General features: G+C 44.6%; 1 protein-coding gene and 1 long non-coding RNA gene across 4 annotated transcripts in view; one reads left to right on the forward strand and one right to left on the reverse strand.

The window, feature by feature from the left end:
- Positions 1 to 1,268: 1,268 nt before the first annotated feature.
- Positions 1,269 to 8,840, reverse strand: LOC144602079 (uncharacterized). The gene is made up of 3 exons (XR_013548413.1): positions 8,774 to 8,840; positions 6,777 to 6,843; positions 1,269 to 1,358 (listed from the first exon to the last, which is right to left on the reverse strand). It is a non-coding gene; the product is annotated as an uncharacterized LOC144602079 (long non-coding RNA).
- A 4,790-nt stretch (positions 8,841 to 13,630) lies between these two features.
- The window catches only part of LOC144602271 (oxysterol-binding protein-related protein 5-like), a 94,692-nt gene continuing 87,589 nt past the window's right edge, over positions 13,631 to 20,733 (forward strand). The window contains exon 1 of one of the 3 annotated variants that reach the window (XM_078415168.1): positions 13,631 to 14,231. In XM_078415168.1, the coding sequence (XP_078271294.1) occupies positions 14,211 to 14,231 (21 nt within the window). In that variant the 5' untranslated portion in view covers positions 13,631 to 14,210. Of the gene's footprint in view, positions 14,232 to 14,988; positions 15,115 to 20,733 lie in introns of those variants that run through there. The other 2 variants (XM_078415166.1, XM_078415167.1) reach the window with 2 other exon arrangements.

Consider the following 20,733-nt stretch of genomic DNA (forward strand, 5'->3'; position numbering starts at 1 on the left):
AACCCACATCCTGCACGAGGTTACAATTCACAGCATATTTCACCTTTCCAGCATCCGGCCATGATCGCTGATTCCTAACTTTACAGGGTAAGAATTTCAGATTAATTTCTGATCATAATTTCCCTTGCACACAAAAAATTAATTAGACCATTACTCAGATTTTGACTTCACCAACACCATTCCCAGCCACTGTGATGGTCTTTTAGAGAGTGGCAGTCTACCAAGATCAAGGTTGACTTGTTTCCACTCTGGTTCTGTGAAAAACACAAAGTGCTAGAGTAACTCAGAGGGTCAGGCAGAATCTCTGGAAGACAGATTTTTTTTAGTCAGGGGGGTGGGGGGGAGGGAATCTGTAGAATTCATTGCCACAGATAGCTGTGGAGGTCAAGTCATTGGGTATTTTTAAAGTGGAGAATTACAGATTCTTGGTTAGCTAGGGTGTCAAAGTTATGGGGAGAAGGCAGTTGAATGCGGTTGATAGGGAAAGATAGATCAGCCATGATTGAATATTGGAGTATGCTCGATTTGCTGAATGGCCTAATTCTGCTCCTATGACTTCTGGTGTGGATAGGTAACATTTCGCGTTGGGACCCTTCTTCAGATGACAATGTTACTCTTGGAAATGGATAATAATGACCTCACATTGAACTATTTCTGCATTCTTGCTACCAACAAAGCTTCTTCCGGGTAGTGTTCAAAATAGAACAGTACAGATTCAGTAGCTGAGGCGATAATCAGCAGATTTCTTACCATATAACCATATAACCATATAACAATTACAGCACGGAAACAGGCCCATTCGGCCCTACCAGTCCACGCTGACCACTTTCTCTGACCTAGTCTCATCTACCTGCTCTCAGACCATAACCCTCCAATCCCCTCCCATCCATATACCTATCCAATTTGCTCTTAAATAATAAAATCGAGCCTGCCTCCACCACTTCCACCGGAAGCTCATTCCACACAGCCACCACCCTCTGAGTAAAGAAGTTACTCCTCATGTTACCCCTAAACTTTTGTCCCTTAATTCTGAAGTTATGTCCCCTTGTTGGAATCTTCCCCACTCTCAAAAGGAAAAGCCTACCCACGTCAATTCTGTCCGTCCCTCTTAAAATTTAAAAAACCTCTATCAAGTCCCCCCTCAACCTTCTACGCTCCAAAGAATAAAGACCCAACCTGTTCAACCTCTCTCTGTAGCTTAAGTGCTGAAACCCAGGCAACATTCTAGTAATTCTATTACCTCTATAGAATTGTTCCATGAAACTTCAGTCGATCTTAGGGAGGTCCAGTGCCATTCATTCTCAGTGTACACCACTGTGCTGCAACTTCATGTAGTTCACTTCCCACTTCCTTGGTCCCTTTTTCACAAAAAAATGGTGTCGTCAGTTTTAAAGTGTGAAAGAGGTAGGGTATGGGTGTAGAATCCCAAAGCTTGGCAGCTAGGAATGACCATCTCCAACAAGAGAGTGTCTAATCAACTTCCCTCAATAATTGCCATTCATTACTACCAGACTACTTCACCACTGATATGCTGGGTGTCACTGTGACCAGAAGTGGACCAGTCACACACACAATTTGGGAAGAAGAGCAGGACAGAACCTAGGTTTTACTAATCCATTTCTTGTCTTCCCAATATGTTTTCATTATTAACAAGATATTAAAAGGAAAAATATTTGCCACAGCAAAATGGAAGGTGATATAACATTGAGAAAGCTGAACATCATTGAGTTTAAGCTGGTGGATGTGGTGTCTTCTAATTTGCACATTAGAAGCCCCATCCACCAGCTAATAAGTAGACATGGTCCAATACATTGCATGGTGGGAGCCAGTTGCAGGAACTCACCACAAGTTTTTAGGAGCCTTCTTCAGACTGGTTTTTGGAGTTCTGAGACGGCGAATGAGGTCAACGTGGAAACATTCATCTGAAGGTGCAAGACAGATGGTTGGTGTGTGAGGGGTGCACTCCTCCTTCTGCTGCTTATGCAGCGTTGTGGTGTGCATTGGCTGAGGTTCTCACTACCACCCTGAATGCTCCTGCCTCACTGAGTGGTCATGGGCTAGAGATTCCGTGGAATCAGTGTTGATGTCGCATTTATACGAGAGGCTTTGAGCACATCCTTGAAACTTTTCTTCCAGCTGACCAGCAATGTGACAGACTTAGAGGAAGGGTCCTGACCTGATACGTTGTCTCTCCGTTCCCTCCGCAGATGCTGCCTGACCCACTGAGTTCCTCCAGTACTTTGTATTTAGCTAGACTTTGAAATAGATTGTCTTTCTTGGGAGTCTGGCCTCAAGTATGTGAATGATATGGCCAGCCCAATGGAATCAACTGGGGCTTAGTATCAAGCAGGAACAACATTTTGCACCAAAGTTTCACATCTCATCCTCGTTGTTCATTTTCTGAAACTCTTGCTACTTAATTGGATACCGAAATGCAAAAAAATTGGATTTGTTTTAGTGGCCTGTGTTTTGTCTGCAGAAAAGAGTTCAGACATACATTCCACTTTGTGCAAGGTGTTGGTAAGCAATTGGTTGGTTGCTAGGTGTCTGATGATGGTAAATAAAAGTGAATCAATGCAGTGACAGTGAATCGAACACCATCAATATTCATCATTGAGGTTGTGAACATACTCTTACCTGTGCGTGATTCATTCAACAAGTAATGGTTCACGGAGTCATAAGCTGCAGATCCTGGAATCTTGAGCAAAACATGAAGTGCTGGAGCAACTCAGTGGATCAGGCAGCATCTGGGGGGAAATGGACAGTTGGGGTTTTGGGTTGGGACTCTTCTCCAGAGTGAGGGGTGTCCAAATTTATACATACTGAAGAGTGCCAGGAAGAATTGTTTAATTAGCAAAACATTGTCAGGGCTCTAGTAAGAGTAATGCAGGTGTCCTCGACAAAGCCTGCATTTTGAAGAGAGAGGTTAGCCAGAATTACCAGGATCTCAGTATCATGGAATGGTGATTATACTGCAGGAGATCACTTGGCCCTTCCAGTCTAGACCAGCTCTTGTAACACAATCTGCCAATCCCGCACCTCTGTCCTCTCCCCATCATCCTGTAATTTTTATCTTTCAGATATTTACCTGGTTCCCTTTTGAACATTACAGTTGTATCATCCTCTATTACCACCTCTGGCAGTGCATAACCATTCAAGGCATGAAATATTTCCTCTCCTAACCCCAAGTCACTTGGTTCATTTTGCATTTACTTTCATGTCATCTCAAGATCCCTCTGCCAAGAGAAGCAGTTTTTCTTCATTTATACCCTTTATGAATTTAAGTAGTTCAATCCAATCTCCTCTCAGCTAATTAAAACAAGGAGAATAACCCAAACTTCTCAAGAGTATTCAGATAAGTCCATCTGCCCTGAAATTATGTTGGTAAATTTCTACTGAACCTTCTCTAAAAACTTAACACCTTAACTGGATACAATTCTTCAGCTTTGGCAAAACCAATGCTATAAAGTAGAAATAAAGAACTGCAGATGCTGGTTTACAAAAGCAGAAACAGGTACTGGAGTAACTCAGCAGGCCAGGTGATGTAGTCAGTCAGAACCTTTTTTCCAGGATAGATATATCAAAGACTAGAGAAATTAGCTTTAAGGTGAAAGGGCAAAGCTTAAAGGGGATGTGTGGGATAAGTTTTTTATACAGAGGGTGATGAACACCAGGAGCTCACTGCCAGTGATGGTGTTGGAGGCAGATGCAATAGTGGCATTTACAAGACTTTTAGATGGGCATATGGATGTTCAAGGAATGGAGGGGTAGAGATCATGTCCAAGCAGATGAGATTAGTTTAGCTTGGCATCATGTTCAGTACCAACATTGAAGGCCGAAAAGCCTGTTCCTGTGCAGTACTTCTCATGTGCTATGTTCTGCCTTCCCTCCCACTGAAAACTAACTTGCATTTATGTTTTTTCCAGATGAGATGAAGGGGAGCAAACACAAAATATTAACAGTATCTCTTTCCATAAATGCTGCCTGACCTGCTGAGTGTTTCCAGTACTTCCTGTTTTTGTTTCAGATTTTCACCATCCGCAGTTTTTTAATCTGCTGATTCTGTGCCTTCGTAGTGTTTTTAAAGCTTTCCTTCTCGTTAAGATTAAAAAGGTCTCAAACCAAAATATTTATCATCCCGCTGCTGCCACAGTTGCTTCCTGGCCTGTTGAGTTCCTCCAGCAGTTTGATTTCTGCTCCAGATTACAGTATCTGCAGTCTCTTGTGCTTCCACTAAACTTTGCTGCGCTTTTGGAGTTATTGAATTTATTGGAGTTATTGACCTGGGTGTCATGGTGCACCAGTCATTGAAAGCAAGCATGCAGGTGCAGCAGGCAGTGAAGAAAGCGAATGGTATGTTGGCATTCATAGCAAAAGGATTTGAGTTTAGGAGCAGGGAGGTTCTGCTGCAGTTGTACAGGGCCTTGGTGAGACCGCACCTGGAGTATTGTGTGCAGTTTTGGTCTCCTAACCTGAGGAAAGACGTTCTTGCCTTAGAGGGAGTACAGAGAAGGTTCACCAGATTGATCCCTGGGATGGCGGGACTTTCATATGAGGAAAGACTGGATAGACTGGGCTTGTACTCGCTGGAATTTAGAAGACTGAGGGGGGATCTTATAGAAACATATAAAATTCTTAAGGGGTTGGAGAGGCTAGATGCGGGAAGATTGTTCCCGATGTTGGGGGAGTCCAGAACCAGGGGTCACAGCTTAAGGATAAGGGGGAAGTCTTTTAGGACCGAGATGAGAAAACATTTCTTCACACAGAGAGTGGTGAGTCTGTGGAATTCTCTGCCACAGAAGGTAGTTGAGGCCAGTTCATTGGCTATATTTAAGAGGGAGTTAGATGTGGCCCTTTTTGCTAAAAGGATCAGGGGGTATGGAGAGAAGGCAGGTACAGGCTACTGAGCTGGATGATCAGCCATGATCATATTGAATGGCGGTGCAGGCTCGAAGGGCCGAATGGCCTACTCCTGCACCTATTTTCTATGTTTCTATGTTCCTAAACACTTTTTTGAACAGTACAGTAATATAATATTTCCAGTCCTCAGACACCACTTCTGAATCTATTGATTCTCACAAGGTATTATTTTTTTCCTTTATTTTCCTCAGTTATCCAAGATGCATGCCATCTGGACCAAGTGATTTATGTCCTGGAAGTCTGCACATGTCTGGACCGAGTGATTTAAGGCTAAATCCAGTTGGCCTTTCTACTAAGCTCTCTAAATCAACTTTTTAGCTCATCAAGAATCTCAACTACATCCTCCCTAAGTGGGAAGATAGACATAAAATGTTGGAGTAAATTAGCGGGTCAGGGAGCATCTCTGGTGAAAAAAAGTTGATGTTTCAGGTGGAGACCCTTCTTCAGACTCAAACCGAAACGTCGAACCCGACTCAAACCGAAAGTCTCAACCCGAAACGTCACCTATTCCTTTTCTCTCGAGATGCTGCCTGATCCGCCGAGTTACTCCAGCATTTAGTGCCGATCTTCGGTGCAAACCAGGTATCACAAAATGCTGGAGTAACTCAGCAGGTCAGGCAGCATCTAGGAGAGAGGGAATGGGTGCAAACCAGTATCTGCAGTTCCTTCCTACACATTCCCTTAGTGGGACTCCAGCAAAATCTTTCTTCCTTAGTGTAAAATCATGTAAAGCAGTCATTTGATGCCCTGGCCTCAGTGAGTAGATTTCCCTTTAGGCTTCTCCTCGGCCACATTTTTACTTTTGCGATCCTTTTGCTGCTTGCATGCTTTGAGAATATTTTTCGATCTTCACCTTAGGCCGCCGATTGCTTAATTCCAATTTTGCTTGCCAGACCTTGATTCCAATTTACCCTGGACACATCTGTTCTCACATTATTGAAACTGGCCTTACTCCAACTGGCTTTTTTAACTTGGAATAGTCTACATACTTTTACATTCTGACTCTAAACCCAAACTCTTATGATTGGTAGTTCCAAGGGGAATTCACCCCCTATCCCATCACTCGTTCTTGCTCCACTTGATCTGGCTCATTTTCCGGAATCAAGTCCACCAGTGCCACCCAACTCTGAGCTACAAACATACTGACCTGGGAATTTCTCTTCCATATACCTTAGAAATACAGCATGGAAACGGGCCATTTGGCCCACTGAGTCCGCGCTGACCAGCATTCACCCCGTACACTTGCACTATCCTATACACTAGGGACAATTTACAATTTACAGAAACCAATTAACCTACAAACCTGCACGTCTTTGGAGTGTGGAAGGAAACCTGAGCATCCGGAGAAAACCCTTGTGGTTACAAGGAGAATGTACAAACTCCATACAGCACCCATTGTCAGTCTCTGGCACTGTAAGACATCAGCTCTACCACTATGTCTCTGTGCCGCCCATACTCCTGCTCTTTATCACTTATTTTCATACAAAGGGTGGTGGGTGTATGGAACGAGCATCCAGAGGAGGTAGTTGAGACAGGAACTATTGCAAAGTTCAAGGAACAATTAGACGTACATGGATAGGACAGGTTTAGAGAGACATGGGCCAAATGCAGGCAGGTGGGACATACAGTATTGGTTGGTGTGTGTGAGTTGGACCAATGGGCCTGTTTCCGCACTGTATGACTCTATGTTATTACTATCTTAGTCTTTGGAGAATTGAAGCCCTCGTTAGCAATACTTTATAACTTTTACTCATCTCTGTAAATAGCCCACAGATTTGTTTTTCAATATTCTTCACACACGTTGGAGGTCTGCAGGATAAACTCAGCAGTATAATCATACTTGTATTGATTCTTACTTTAAACAGATGATCTTGTCCTTAATCATTCCAGGACATCGTCTCTCTCCTGTGCTGCCATGTTCTCCTTAATCAATATTAATAATAATAATAATAATACATTTTATTTATATAGCGCTTTTCATATACTCAAAGACGCTTTACAGAGATTTTGAGAACATAGGGGAAATGAATAAATAGATAAATAAGTAAATAAATAAATGAACAGAGAAAGGAGACAGAAGGTGAGGTGACCTTCAGTGGTTGAAGGCAGTACTGAACAGGTGAGACTTCAGCGATGTTTTGAATGTGGTGAGTGTGGGGGAGTCTCTAACGGTTTGGGGTAGTGAGTTCCATAGGGTGGGAGCAGCGATGGAGAAAGCCCTGTCCCCCCAGGATCTGAGTTTAGTCCGGATGTGGGGGGATAGGAGATTGGCAGCGGCAGAGCGGAGTGTGCAGGTGGGAGTGTGCCTGTGGAGGAGGTCGGTCAGGTAGGATGGGGCCAGGTTATGGAGGGCTTTGTAGGTTATGAGGAGGATTTTGTACTGGATTCTCTGGGGGATGGGGAGCCAGTGGAGTTTATAAAGGACGGGGGTGATATGGTCACGGATCGAGGTGTGTGTGAGTAGACGGGCAGCGGAGTTTTGAATGTATTGAAGTTTATTGATGATTTTTGAGGGTGCGCCATAGAGGAGGCTGTTGCAGTAGTCCAGACGGGAGGTGATGAAGGCGTGGATGAGGGTTTCTGCAGCTGTGGAGGAGAGGGATGGACGGAGACGGGCAATGTTTTTGAGGTGGAAGAAGGCTGTCTTTGTGATGTGTTTGATGTGTTTGTCGAAGGAGAGGGTTGTCACTCTTATCACTCTTCTTCCCTTCTTCCATTCCCTATCTTTACTCCCTTTAATGAATATATTAGGTCTTAGGATGGCACAGTGGTGCAGAAGTAGAGTTGCTGCTTTACAGCGCCAGAGACCAGATTCAATCCCAACTATGGGTGCTGTCTGCACGGAGTTTGTACGTTCTCCCTGTGACCACATGGGTTTCTCCTGGTGCTTCAGTTTCCTCCCATATTCCAAAGACGTACATGTTTGTAAGTTCATTGGCCTATGTGAATTGCCCTAGTGTGTAGGATGCGAAACTGGGATAACATAGAACTAATGTACGGGTAATTGTTAGTCAGCACAAATGTAACCATGTGATAGCACGATATTCTCATCCCAGGAAATAACCCGGTGAACCGCTTATTGATTGTATCCTATGACAGTCTATCCTTTCTTAAATAAGGGAACCAAACATGCACTCTAGTATTGTCTTACCAGTACCCCATACAATAGGAACAATATTTCTCCATTTCAAAACTCCAGGCCTCTTCAATTAAGACCAATAAGCCATTTGCCTTCCTAACAATCAATTGCACCTGTTGCAATTGGTGCAAATGAGCACCTAGATCCTTTTACTTTACTCATCTGCATTCCTTCACCATTTGGATAAAATTGTACATTCCATGGGTCTGGGATGATCTGCTATGCCTCATTATCCGGTAACCTCATTTAACAGGAAAGAAAATACTAAAAAAACAAATATTTTAAAATTACTATTTAAAAGTAATGTTAAAGTGTTTTACTTAGCCTGAATGATTTTGTTTTAACTCGCTGACATTTTGTTTAAGACAAAGGCCTGTCTAAACTCACTAAAGTTTGGTTCTCACATTTCTTTCACATTGGAAAATGTTTTTTTCTGAACAGGATCGAGTGGTTTGGAGAATAAGAGAAGCAATTGGGATGGAAATGAATCAGAGTATCCAAAATGTTTATTAGTCATATTTATCAAGAAGTGAACCTGCGAAGCCAATGTAATCCCACTAGCCCACTCACATGAGTTAACTTCCTTCTGATCTTTACAAGCTAGAATGTTTATCAGTACACTGTGCTCCTTCTCACAGCGTCACGAATTGGAGGGGTTTGGACATTCACAAAACACTTAAGCTGAGTGCACAGGAAAATGAGGCCAATACTCACATCAATGGAGAGGGGAAAGTTGAACTTCTACCAATGGTGAAGGAGTGGCAGCTTGGCCATTTCTTCATACAGCCTGAGGAAATATGTGCCCGTGAATGAATGTGACAAATATCCTACTATAAACAGCAAGAAGAAACATTAGCATGCTGATTGATCAAATCAAGTCAAGTTTATTTGAATATCTATATACTAAAACACTCGTTTGTTATCTTGTTTGTGATTGAACTTCAGGAAAAACGGTACACGATAGCGCGACAATTTTAGGCCCACCTTACTCACCATTGCCACTTTAGTGATAATGCAAGTACTTTTATTGCAATCGGGCTTATATTTTTTGTTATTCACATTTTAAAGTTTAAAAGGATGGGAGAGGGAGGGGAGGAGGAGGGGGGGTGGGGGAGAAGGGAGAGGGGAGGGTGGGGGGGTTGAGGAGAGAGGGGAGGGGGGGGAGGGGAGGGTGCTGCACCAATACAGGAGAGGTTTGGGCCCAACGGGTCCACTTGGTCTAGTATCCAATATTCATTTTATTCTTATATATATGCGTCTGTGGATATGGTCAATGCCATCATTTATTTTCTGTCCCTTACTGTCTTTGGTAAGGTAGTAATGAGCCACTTTCCTGAACCACTGAAACTGCACAATAAATGTGGTCCGATGGTACTGTAACTAGGAAGTTCCAAAATTTGGACACAACAATCATGCAGCATTGGCAATATAGATCCAAAGTAGGTAGGTGTGAGTTGAATGTCAACTTGCATACACCATGCACTGTTCTTGCCCTACTTAGTGGTAGATTCATAGTTTGAGCGATGCTGCTAAAAAAACGCATGAAGAGCTCCTGCATCTTGCTCGCACCATGCAATGTATTGGACTGTGTCTATTTTTTAGTTGATTGATGGAATCCTAAACCACATCCACCAGCTTAAAGCTCAATGGTGTTCAGCTTCCTGAAAATTGCATCAGTGCCCTTTGTTCCTTTTTTATATCTTGTTAATAGTGAAAACATTTTGGGAAGTCAGGAAATGAATTTGTAATACCAATGCTCTGTCCTACACTTCTTAGATTATCCCAGTGACTGGTCATGTTCTGGTCTCATTGACACCTATTATATCAATAGCAGAGGAGTCTTATAGTTTTGAAGGGCAAATATTTAGGGAAGATGATTAGACACTCTGTTGTTGGAGATGGTCATTGCTAGCACGTGTAATACAAATGTTACTTGCCACTTATCATCAGTGAACATCCCACTTCTGATAAGATGAAGGGTGGAACAGCTGAGGACCCTGTCCTCAGAATCTCCTGCAGCAATATTCCTGAAATGATTGGCTTCCAAAATTCACAACCACTTTTATTTGTGCTAGAAGTCTAGAGTTTTTCTGCATTGCCTGTAGACGACTACTTAAATTGATCCCATGATGCTACAATCAGTCAAATGTTGCCATGCTGCCAATGGCAGTTACACTCACCTCACACCTTTTCTGCAAGTCCGGAGCAGAGTGGTCATGGTGGAATTCAAACAGTGCATCAGAGTCAAGTCATAGGTGAATATTTGGCTCTTGAAAGCTCTGTTGTGGACAACTTCCACACTTTGTTCATTGAGATTAAACGGATGGGACTAGATTTGTGCTGCGGAGTAGCATATTTCCGGACAATCTTTCACGTTGTAAGCAGGGGCGTCTTTACAGCATTATGGGCCCCGGGCAAAGCAGTGTACTGGGGCCCCTACGACAACTCTCCTCCTCCCACCCTCCCCGTCGCCCCCACCGTTACTCTCCCCCACCCCCATTTCCCTACCAGCCCCCCCCCCTGTCGTGCCGGCGAAAAGCACTTACCGAAAAGCACTTAGCGATGGACTTAGGGTGCTACATTTTTGCGAAAAGCACTTACAGATCGCTGTGAGAAGCACTTAGCGATGGAAAAGCAAAGCACTGAGGGAGCTAATTGTTGCGAAACAGATCACTGTGAGAAGCACTTAGGGATGGAAAATGTTGCGAAAAAAAACACTTAGGGACCGAAAATGTTGCGGAAAAAAGCACTTATTGAACCTACATTTTTAAAGTAGTATTTATTTATTGCAAGTCACTTAACATACACAGATCAGCAAGGGGCCCCTATGCTCGTGGGGCCCCGGGCAAGTGCCCATCAGGCCCATGCGTTAAGACGGCCCTGGTTGTAAGTGAGATGGAAGCATTACAACTTTTGTCAGAAGACGGGTCCCAATGCAGAATGTCGTTTGTCCATTCCCACCACAGATGCTGCCTGTCGCACTGGGTTACTCCAGCACTTTGTTTTTTGCTCAAAATTCCAACAGTTGCAATTGCTTGTTAGACCTTTACTGGACTATTGGTTGCAGCTGGTTCTACAATACATTTGCATTCCAAACCCCTCAGATTAAGATATGAGTTACGATTGGTGTGCAATTAAGGTTAGTTGCTCCGACTCTACTTAATGCTAACTTAAACCTGTGTACCCATTTTCTCTGCCATGTGAATGAAGCTACAACTGAATGAAGAACGTTTAAGAAACATTTTTCTTATTGAGTCTACATCACAAGATTAGAAATTGTTCAGCCAGAGCTGAACACACATCTTGGCAATTGCATACAATTGCATCTTGCACTTCTTGTGCGTGGTGGTGGACAGATTGGTGGAAGCAGGGCCGCGACGTGAACGCTCTTTCCTTGACCTTGACCTCCAAGAACATTTAGATAGGTAGTTGGATAGGACAGGTTTGGAGGAATACTAGACCAAGTGGACCTGTTGGGCCCAAACCTCTACTGCATTGGTGCAGCACCCTCTCCTTCCCCCCTCCCCCCTGCCCTCCCGCCCTCCCATCCCTCGCCCCTCCCCTCACCCTTCCGCCCCATTTCCCTCCCCCCTCCATTCCATCCCCCTCAACCTTCCTTATCCACCCTCCTCCCACCTCCTTCCCCCCTCTCCCTAGGAGATAGATTTAAACTTTAAAATGTGAATAACTTTAAAAATATAACACCGATTTCAATTAAACTTCTTCCATTAGCACTAAAGGGACGACGGTAAGGTGGGCCTAAAATTGTTGCGCTATCGTGTACCATTTTGGCTGTAGTTCAGGAACAAACAAACAAACAAACGAGAGTTTTAGTGTATAGATGGGTCAAACGCAGGCAGGTGGGACTAGTGTAGATGGGACATGTTGGCCGGTGTGGGCAAGTTGGGCCGAAGGGTCTATTTCCACGCTGTAAGACTCAATGACACTACAACAATTTGTTTCTCTGATCACAACTAGGAGGGCAGAGAGATTTCTAAAATTGGCTGCAACAAGTCCAGGCAAGAGAGAGGGTAAAAATTTTGCCCAAGAACTTTTGCTCCTCTTTGCTGACCAGCAATATTTTATGGGAAACACTGGAGAACACAACTGTGATACTTTTAGAATAGAGTAACCAAAATAATCATATTTCCTGGGCTCCTATACAGGAGTGCTTGGGTGAGTGAAGGATGATGAAAAAAAAGGAATTGCATCAGAGACATACAGATGATCGTCATCATAGTGGTGAGATCCTTATGGAGTAATTCATACATTCAAACTGGGAATAATGCCCATTTAGAACTGGAATATTTATTCTGAACGGCCTGTACCATGTTTGACTGGGGTTGTTATTTATTGATTATATCTGGATACTTTTTTATTAATTGTTTTATATATTTTTTTGTGGTAATACATTAATATATAACTGGCACCTACCAGTTTAATGCAACCCCCTGCAGCAACATAAATGGCAGCAAGGATAAGCAATGTTGAATGAGAGATCTGGAGCCTTAAATTCTGAGGCAAGTTGGATCACACGGCAGATTTTTATGCAAAAGAGGGGAAAAAGTATTGTAAAGCAGAATAGATTGCACAAACCATTCACAAATTCATTCAACATAGTGACTCCATTCGTAATCTTTCCAGGTGAGCCACAGCAGAATCAATGGCAACACCAGAAGCTGCACACCAGTCTCATTTATCCCTGCACGATGAAGGTTGGGACTTGCTCTTAATAATTTGAATTGACACTGTGATTTGAGGAGCAGTTATTCGGGACGAGGTAGTTAAGGAGCAGCATGGTGAAAATAATTCCCTATGTTAGACAGCATTGACAATCTCCCCAGAGCATTGGTGATCTCCCCCTCTCCCATCACGCAAGAGGTACAGAATTATGAAAAAGCACAGCTCCAGTTCAGGGTCTGTCTCTTTCTCACTGTGTAAGAAGGAACTGCAGATGCTGGTGGCTGGAGTAACTCAGTGGGACAGGCAGCATCTCTGGAGAGAAGGAATGGGTGAACTGTTATCAGGCAACTGAACCATCCTATCACCAACCTGAGACTGGTTCTGACTGACTTGGAGACCTTCAGATTATCTTTAATCGAACATTACTGGACTTTATTTTGAACTAAACATTATTTCCTTTAATCCGTATCAGTGCACTGTGGACAGCTTGATTGTAATGTGTACAGACGTCCCGCTGACTAGATAACACGCAACAAAAAGCTTTTCACTGTACCTCGGTGCACGTGACAATAATAAACTAAACTCTAGTCACCACGGTCGGACGTCCTTTTTTCTAGAAAATGGTTATGATTAGAACATCTCAGAGGCCCTCCGCTATATCCTCCACTTCCCAGATGTGCGCTGTGTATTTGTAACCCGCTAAACCACAAATATACTTTCTGTTTAACTCCCGGATTAGCTGCTGCTGTATTTGGCTACTTATTAATTAATTTACGTTTATACATTTATGCAATGGAAGCGCTGACATTTTATGTGAAACGTGCGAATGAAATATCTATAACATCGCTGCGTGACGCCTAATATTGACACAACGGGGAAATCGCCAGGCCCAGTCCATGTGGCAGAAATCCTGGCCGGGGTTTGCCTTGAGCTTAGCTTCGCTTGCTCTCGGTTTGGTTCTGGCTGTCCTGTGGTATTTCCTGCCACAGTCTCGCAGACAGCTGTAAGACTTTGAGATGCTAATACATGTAGGCAGCTGGCGCTCCGACTGCCTTTCAATCAGACTGTGTGCCGAGCTGCCTGAACCCCAGTTGTTGTGAGTGAGTGAGCGAGCGAGTGTTTGGTCAGGGGACGGAAAAAGGAAAGAAGATTAAAAGGGCGCTGCCGCAGCAACAAGAATCTGGACGCGAGAGAGGAGAGGAGTGAAGAGGGAGAGGAAGGGGGAGGTGTTCCCAGCTTTTTGCTGCCACCCTTTCTTGGGAGGCTGGGACTGACTCCCCGTCCACCCATTGACACCCCCTCCCCACCCCACCCCAGACTTCTGACCGGCAACATGGTCGTGGATCCGTGCCTGAAGCGGGTCTCTTGGGACTTCTCGGTGTCCGAGGGTCATCTGAAGAGAACGGGGATTTAAAGCGGAGTTTGCAGGAGCCCGGAGCCCGATGCCAGATGCCCGTTCATCTGTGAGATGCCTTCCATGTTCCCAGAGGTAAGCCCCGTCTGGACTGGTCACGTCGGGGGGTGCAAGCACCTTTCCTTTCCTCTTGGAGTCTGTCCGGTGAAGTGGTCTGTGGTCCATCCCAGCATCTTCCACAGTGCTCGAGATGTTTCTACCTCGTTCTTTTCAAAGAATGTCTTGGAAAGTAATGTTGGGGCCAAGCAACGGTGTACATGTTTGTCACCCTTTCTCCGCCCCTCGTGTTTTCTAAGTACCGTGAGTGGGGTTTTTTTTGTGGTTGTGAACAAAGAGCACCACGCAGCTCCATAATAAACGGGATATTGTATTGTGTGTCGCAATATTCACCCACGGACAGACTCTGCCCGCTCCTCCTTCAGTGTAACTCGTGTCCAGTGAGCTCGTTGGCAATCGCTGGGTTCACGTTTTGACAAGAATTAACATTTTTTGGGGGGTGTTGTCGGATTTGACTCGGTGGCGTTTGTCCAGTGAGGGTGATGTAGCAGAGTGGGCGGCACGGTTCAGGACAGTCCCACACAATCAGCCCTACCCTACCCGGCCCGGCCCGGCCGAAGCGCCAAGTGGGGCTGGTCCCTCACTAACCGCGATGGCCGGTGAAATGACATTGTTAGAAGAGCCTTCGCAGGCTGCTGGAATTGCAACCATCCCGATGCTGCTTCGTGGGCCACGGGGCTGGGGGAGTGTGCGGCGGGGGGGGGGGGGGGGGGGGAGGTACAAGTGGGTGGTAACTCGCTGCACGAAACCAGGACCAGGCGACTGCAGAAGGAGCCGGAGATTCGGTAACCTCCCCCTCCCCGTCTGCTCTCCCTCGCCAGGGCGGACTTCGCGCTGCAGAGCCGGGGAGGAGCGTGTTTGTTGCAGGATGGTCTGGGCATCCACCCAGTGACATGATTGTGTAAGTCATGGTTGGTATTTTACAGCGGAGAATAACAACATCACTGTCCTGGCTCAGTGTCCAGTCATCTCGGATGAGCGCTGACCATTGGGCAATGAGGCAGATTTGTTGGCATCTGCTCAACGGGGCAACTTTGGAAAGCAGCCGGTTCGCCCCCGGAGTAGTCCTACAGCTGTAGTGGGACTCGTAGGTGCAGATGATCAAACTGATCAGTAAATAACAGGATTCGAGTTGTTTCAAAGCTTTGGCCACTGTGGAGTATTAAGCAGTGTGGAGTATTAAGCAGTGTGGTATTTACTAGATTGCTTATCCCAAAGTTTGTACTGAAAACATGGGGAATGCACGGTCCAATCTTGCAGTTGAGAATTTGGAAGGAATAAATCCAGAGCTCGCATTCACTGTTATGGACTCGGGGACCGGCAGCGCTTTGCAGTCACTGAAATACTTTTTTTTAAATGTTGTTGCTGATCTCAGGCGAGATGGCCAGCAAATTCCCGTCAACAGCAGTTGGCTGCACAGTCTGTTGATAAATATTGGCCAGGGTTCCAGGGATGATTGGAAACAGAGCAAATGTGAAGAGTCTGAAATGAATGCAACGAGCTCTGTGGAGAAAGTGATGGCTAAAGTTTCAAATAGAGTCTTAAAGCGTGGAAACAGGCCCTTTGGCCCAACGTGTCCCATCTACACTAGTCCCACCTGCCTGTGTTTGGCCCATATCCCTCTAAAATTCTCCTATCCATATACCTGTCTAAATATTTCTTAAAAGTTGCGATAGTACCTGCCTTAACTACCTTCTCTGGCAGCTTGTTCCATACACACAACACCCTTTGTGTGGAAAAAGTTACCCCTCGGATTCCTATTAAATATTTTCCCCTCACCTTAAACCTAAGTCCTCTGGTTCTTGATTGCTCTCTGGGCGTCTACCCGATCTATTCTCATGATTTGTGCACCACTATAACATCAACCCCCATCCTTCTGCACTCCAAGGAATAGAGTCCTAGCCTGCTCAACCTCTCATAGTTCAGGCCCTCAAGTCCTGGCCACATCCTCGTAAATCTTCTCTGCACCCTTTCCATCCAAAAACTGACCACAATACTCTAAATGTGGCCTAACCAATCTCTTAAACAACTGCAACATGACCTCCCAACGTCTATACTCTGACCAATGAAGGCCAATGTGCCAAAAGCCTTTTTGACAACCCTGTCTATCTGTGATGCCACTTATAACAAAATCACTCTCCTTTCTTCCAATGCTCTTCTGGAGTTAAACTTCAACCAGCCTCTTTCTGACTGGGTGTTGATTGCCTCTGAAGTATGGGTAACTCCAGCATAGAATCACACAGCACGGAAACGGGCCCCTCCCCCCAACTCTTCCATGCCGACCAAATGCCCTCTCTGAGCTAGTCCTAATTGACCCATATTCCCTCAGCTGAGGCCTGAATGTTAAAAGGGACTTGAAAATCGTTTAACATTGAAAATTGAACATCGTCAGTCCTAAAATTGATGAGCGAGCTTGCACAAAGGAATGTTGGACAATGGTCCTGTATTCTCAGACGATATGCTGTACACCAGCTGTTGTCTCGGGTGGAGATTAAATGACACCAAACAGTGGCCTCGACATAGGGTGCAAGTTGAATGAGGAACTAAAATTGGCATGTCGCAAATGTAATGCTACGGTGGTTATGGGAGATTTCAACATGCAGGTAGACTGGGAAAATCAGGTTGGTTATGGACCCCAGGAAAGAGAGTTTGTGGAGTGTCTCCGAGATGGATTCTTGGAACAGCTTGTACTGGAGCCTACTAGGGAGAAGGCAATTCTGGATTTAGTGTTGTGTAATGAACCTGATCTGATAAGGGGACTCGAGGTAAAAGAGCCATTAGGATGCAGTGATCACAATACGATAAGTTTTACTCTACAAATTGAGAGGGAGAAGGGAAAATCGGAAGTGTCAGTATTACATTATAGCAAAGGGGATTACAGAGGCATGAGGCAGGAGCTGGCCAGAACTGACTGGAAGGAGGCCCTCGCAGGGAAGACGGTGGAACAGCATTGGCAGGTATTCCTGGGAATAATGCAGAAGTTGCAGGATCAATTTATCCCAAAGAGGAGGAAAGATTCCAAGGGGAGTAAGAGACACCCGTGGCTGACAAGGGAAGTCAAGGACAGCATAAAAATAAAAGAGCAGAAGTACAACAAAGCAAAGAAGAGTGGGAAGCCAGAGGATTGGGACTCTTTTAAAGAGCAACAGAAGGCAATACGGGGAGAAAAGATGAGGTACGAGGGTAAACTAGCCAATAATATAAAGGAGGATAGTAAAAGCTTTTTTAGGTATGTAAAGAGGAAAAATATAGTCAAGGCAAATGTGGGTCCCTTGAAGACAGAAGCGGGGGAATTTATTATGGGAAACAAGGAAATGGCAGACGAGTTGAACCGGTACTTTGGATCTGTCTTCACTAAGGAAGATACAAGCAATCTCCCAGATGTTCTAGTGGCAAGAGATCCTAGGGTGACGGAGGGACTGAAGGAAATCCACATTAGGCAGGAAATGGTGTTGGATAGACTGATGGGACTGAAGGCTGATAAACCCCCAGGGCCTGATGGTCTGCATCCCAGAGTACTTAAGGAAGTGGCGCTAGAAATTGTGGACACATTGGTGATCATTTTCCAATTTTCTATAGATTCAGGATCAGTTCCTGTGGATTGGAGGGTAGCTAATGTTGTCCCACTTTTTAAGAAAGGACGGAGAGAGAAAATGGGAAATTATAGACCAGTTAGTCTGACATCAGTGGCGGGGAAGATGCTGGAGTCAATTATAAAAGACGAAATTGCGGAGCATTTGGATAGTAGTAACAGGATTGTTCCGAGTCAGCATGGATTTACGAAGGGGAAATCATGCTTGACTAATCTTCTGGAATTCTTTGAGGATGTAACCAGGAAAATTGACAGGGGAGAGCCGGTGGATGTGGTGTACCTTGACTTTCAGAAAGCCTTTGACAAGGTTCCACATAGGAGATTAGTGGGCAAAATTAGAGCACATGGTATTGGAGGTAGGGTACTGACATGGATAGAAAGTTGGTTGACAGACAGAAAGGAAAGAGTGGGGATAAATGGGTCCCTTTCAGAATGGCAGGCAGTAACTAGTGGGGTACCGCAAGGCTGGGACCACAGCTATTTACAATATACATTAATGACTTGGATGAAGGGTTTAAAAGTACCATTAGCAAATTTGCAGATGATACAAAGCTGGGTGGTAGTGTGAACTGTGAGGAAGATGCTATGAGGTTGCAGGGTGACTTGGACAGGTTGTGTGAGTGGGTGGATGCAGTTTAATGTGGATAAGTGTGAGGTTATCTACTTTGGTGGTAAGAATAGGAAGGCAGAGTATTATCTGAATGGTGTCAAGTTAGGAACAGGGGACGTACAACGAGATCTGGGTGTCCTAGTGCATCATTCACTGAAACGAAGCATGCAGGTACAGCAGGCAGTGAAGAAAGCCAATGGAATGTTGGCCTTCATAACAAGAGGAGTTGAGTATAGGAGCAAAGAGGTCCTTCTGCAGTTGTACAGGGCCCTAGTGAGACCGCAGCTGGAGTACTGTGTGCAGTTTTGGTCTCCAAATTTGAGGAAGGATATTCTTGCTATTGAGGGCTTGCAGCGTAGGTTTACTGGGTTAATTCCCGGAATGGCGGGACTGTCATATGTTGAAAGACTGGAGCGACTAGGCTTGTATACACTGGAATTTAGAAGGATGAGAGGAGATCTTATTGAAACGTATAAGATTATTAAGGGGTTGGACACGTTAGAGGCAGGAAACATGTTTCCAATGTTGGGGAGTCCAGAACAAGGGGCCACAGTTTAAGAATAAGGGGTAGGCCATTTAGAACTGAGATGAGGAAAAACTTTTTCAATCAGATAGTTGTGAATCTGTGGAATTCTCTGCCTCAGAAGGCAGTGGAGGCAAATTCTCTGAATGCATTCAAGAGAGAGCTGGATAGAGCTCTTAAGGATAGCGGAGTCAGGGGGTATGGGGAGAAGGCAGGAACGGGGTACTGATTGAGAATGATCAGCCATGATCACATTGAATGGCGGTGCTGGCTCGAAGGGCCGAATGGCCTCCTCCTGCACCTATTGTCTATAAATGACTGTGGGGTGATATGAGGGAAGTTAAACTGAATAGATTGTTGGATTATTAATTTTGAGGAAGGGAAATTGTCGTGGGACCATATAGGTGGCAGAGCATTTAAGCTGCTCGTGTGTAACAAAAGCGTAGGCAGTTTCCCTGGACACCCAAGTTCGAATCCCATCAGATCAGCTGCAGAATTATACAGTGCTCTTGATCAGTAACGAAAACCGTCAGGTTCACTGGTGTTCTTCAGGGGAGGAAATCTGCCATTCTAGCCTGGAGGAAATCCACAAAGAAGAATGTGCAAACTCCACACAGACAGCAACCAAAGTCTGCCCTGTATGTGACTCCGAAGCCGCCACATAGGGACAGGGTGGAGCATGTTATTGAATGACCCAAGTCCTAACCTGTTCCTACTGTACAGGCAGATAAGCTCCTGCCAGCTCCTGCCGGTGCTGTTGGTTATTGTACCAATGTCTGCAGTCCAGCCACCCAGTGAAGTTATGTCTGCACGGCATATACCTTAAAGGATGGTGTGGCTAGATTGTCTGCAGAAACAAACCATTTTTTTGGTTTAGACTTGTTGTTAGAGAAGGGAAAGGTTTATCTCCAATACATTATTAGCGACTATTAAATCTTTGTAACAGTCCTGTTGTTTTACAAAGCCATATTTAGATCATGTGGCAATCAGAGGCACAGCAGCACAGCTAGTAGAGTTGATGCCTCACAGTGCCAGAGACCCAGGTTTGATCCTGACTTCGGGTTCTATCTTTGTGGAGTTTACATGTTCTCCCTCAAAGATGTACAGGTTTGTAGGTTAATTGATCATAATGTGTAGGGAGGGGATGAGAAAGTGAGAAAACAGAACTAGTGTGAACGGGGGATTGGTGTTGGCGTTCTCAGTGAGCCAAAGGGCCTGCATCAATCTCTAAACTAAACTAATCTGCTAGTGGCACTTTCTATCCACCTATCCCCAACTATGTCCTCTTTATTCAGTATGGTGCATTTCATTTTTAGAATGCATCTGCACAGATTTGTGTAATGTTTTTGCACATACAATCATTATTCAGGAGCATGTGCATAAATCCCAACATAAAAAACGAGCTAAATCTGGCCATCATCTCTGACACAGCCACAACAATTGTCACAAAAGGACAAATGATTGTTATTATGGAGGTTTTGAGATTCAAGTTTTACGTTTACCCAATTTGTTTTTTTCTTTTGGGAGTTAAAGGAACCAAAGTACACCAAAACTTGGTGGGAAGACAATGATGGGGTGGGGTGGGGGGGGGGGGGGGGGAGGTTGGAATACAAATGCTAAGATATTTTTGTTCCTCCTCTATCAACCAGCCTAAAAATATTTGTGCTGACATTTAATTTGCATTGTTGTAATTCCTGGCATTGATTTTTTTCATTACAAAAGGATTAACCTGAATTTCCGGTGGTAGTGTCCATGAGTTGCTATCCTTTTTCAGGCTGTGACAGAATTATCGGGC

This window comes from Rhinoraja longicauda, chromosome 18 (genome assembly GCF_053455715.1).
Source record: "Rhinoraja longicauda isolate Sanriku21f chromosome 18, sRhiLon1.1, whole genome shotgun sequence".
NCBI lineage: Eukaryota > Metazoa > Chordata > Chondrichthyes > Rajiformes > Arhynchobatidae > Rhinoraja > Rhinoraja longicauda.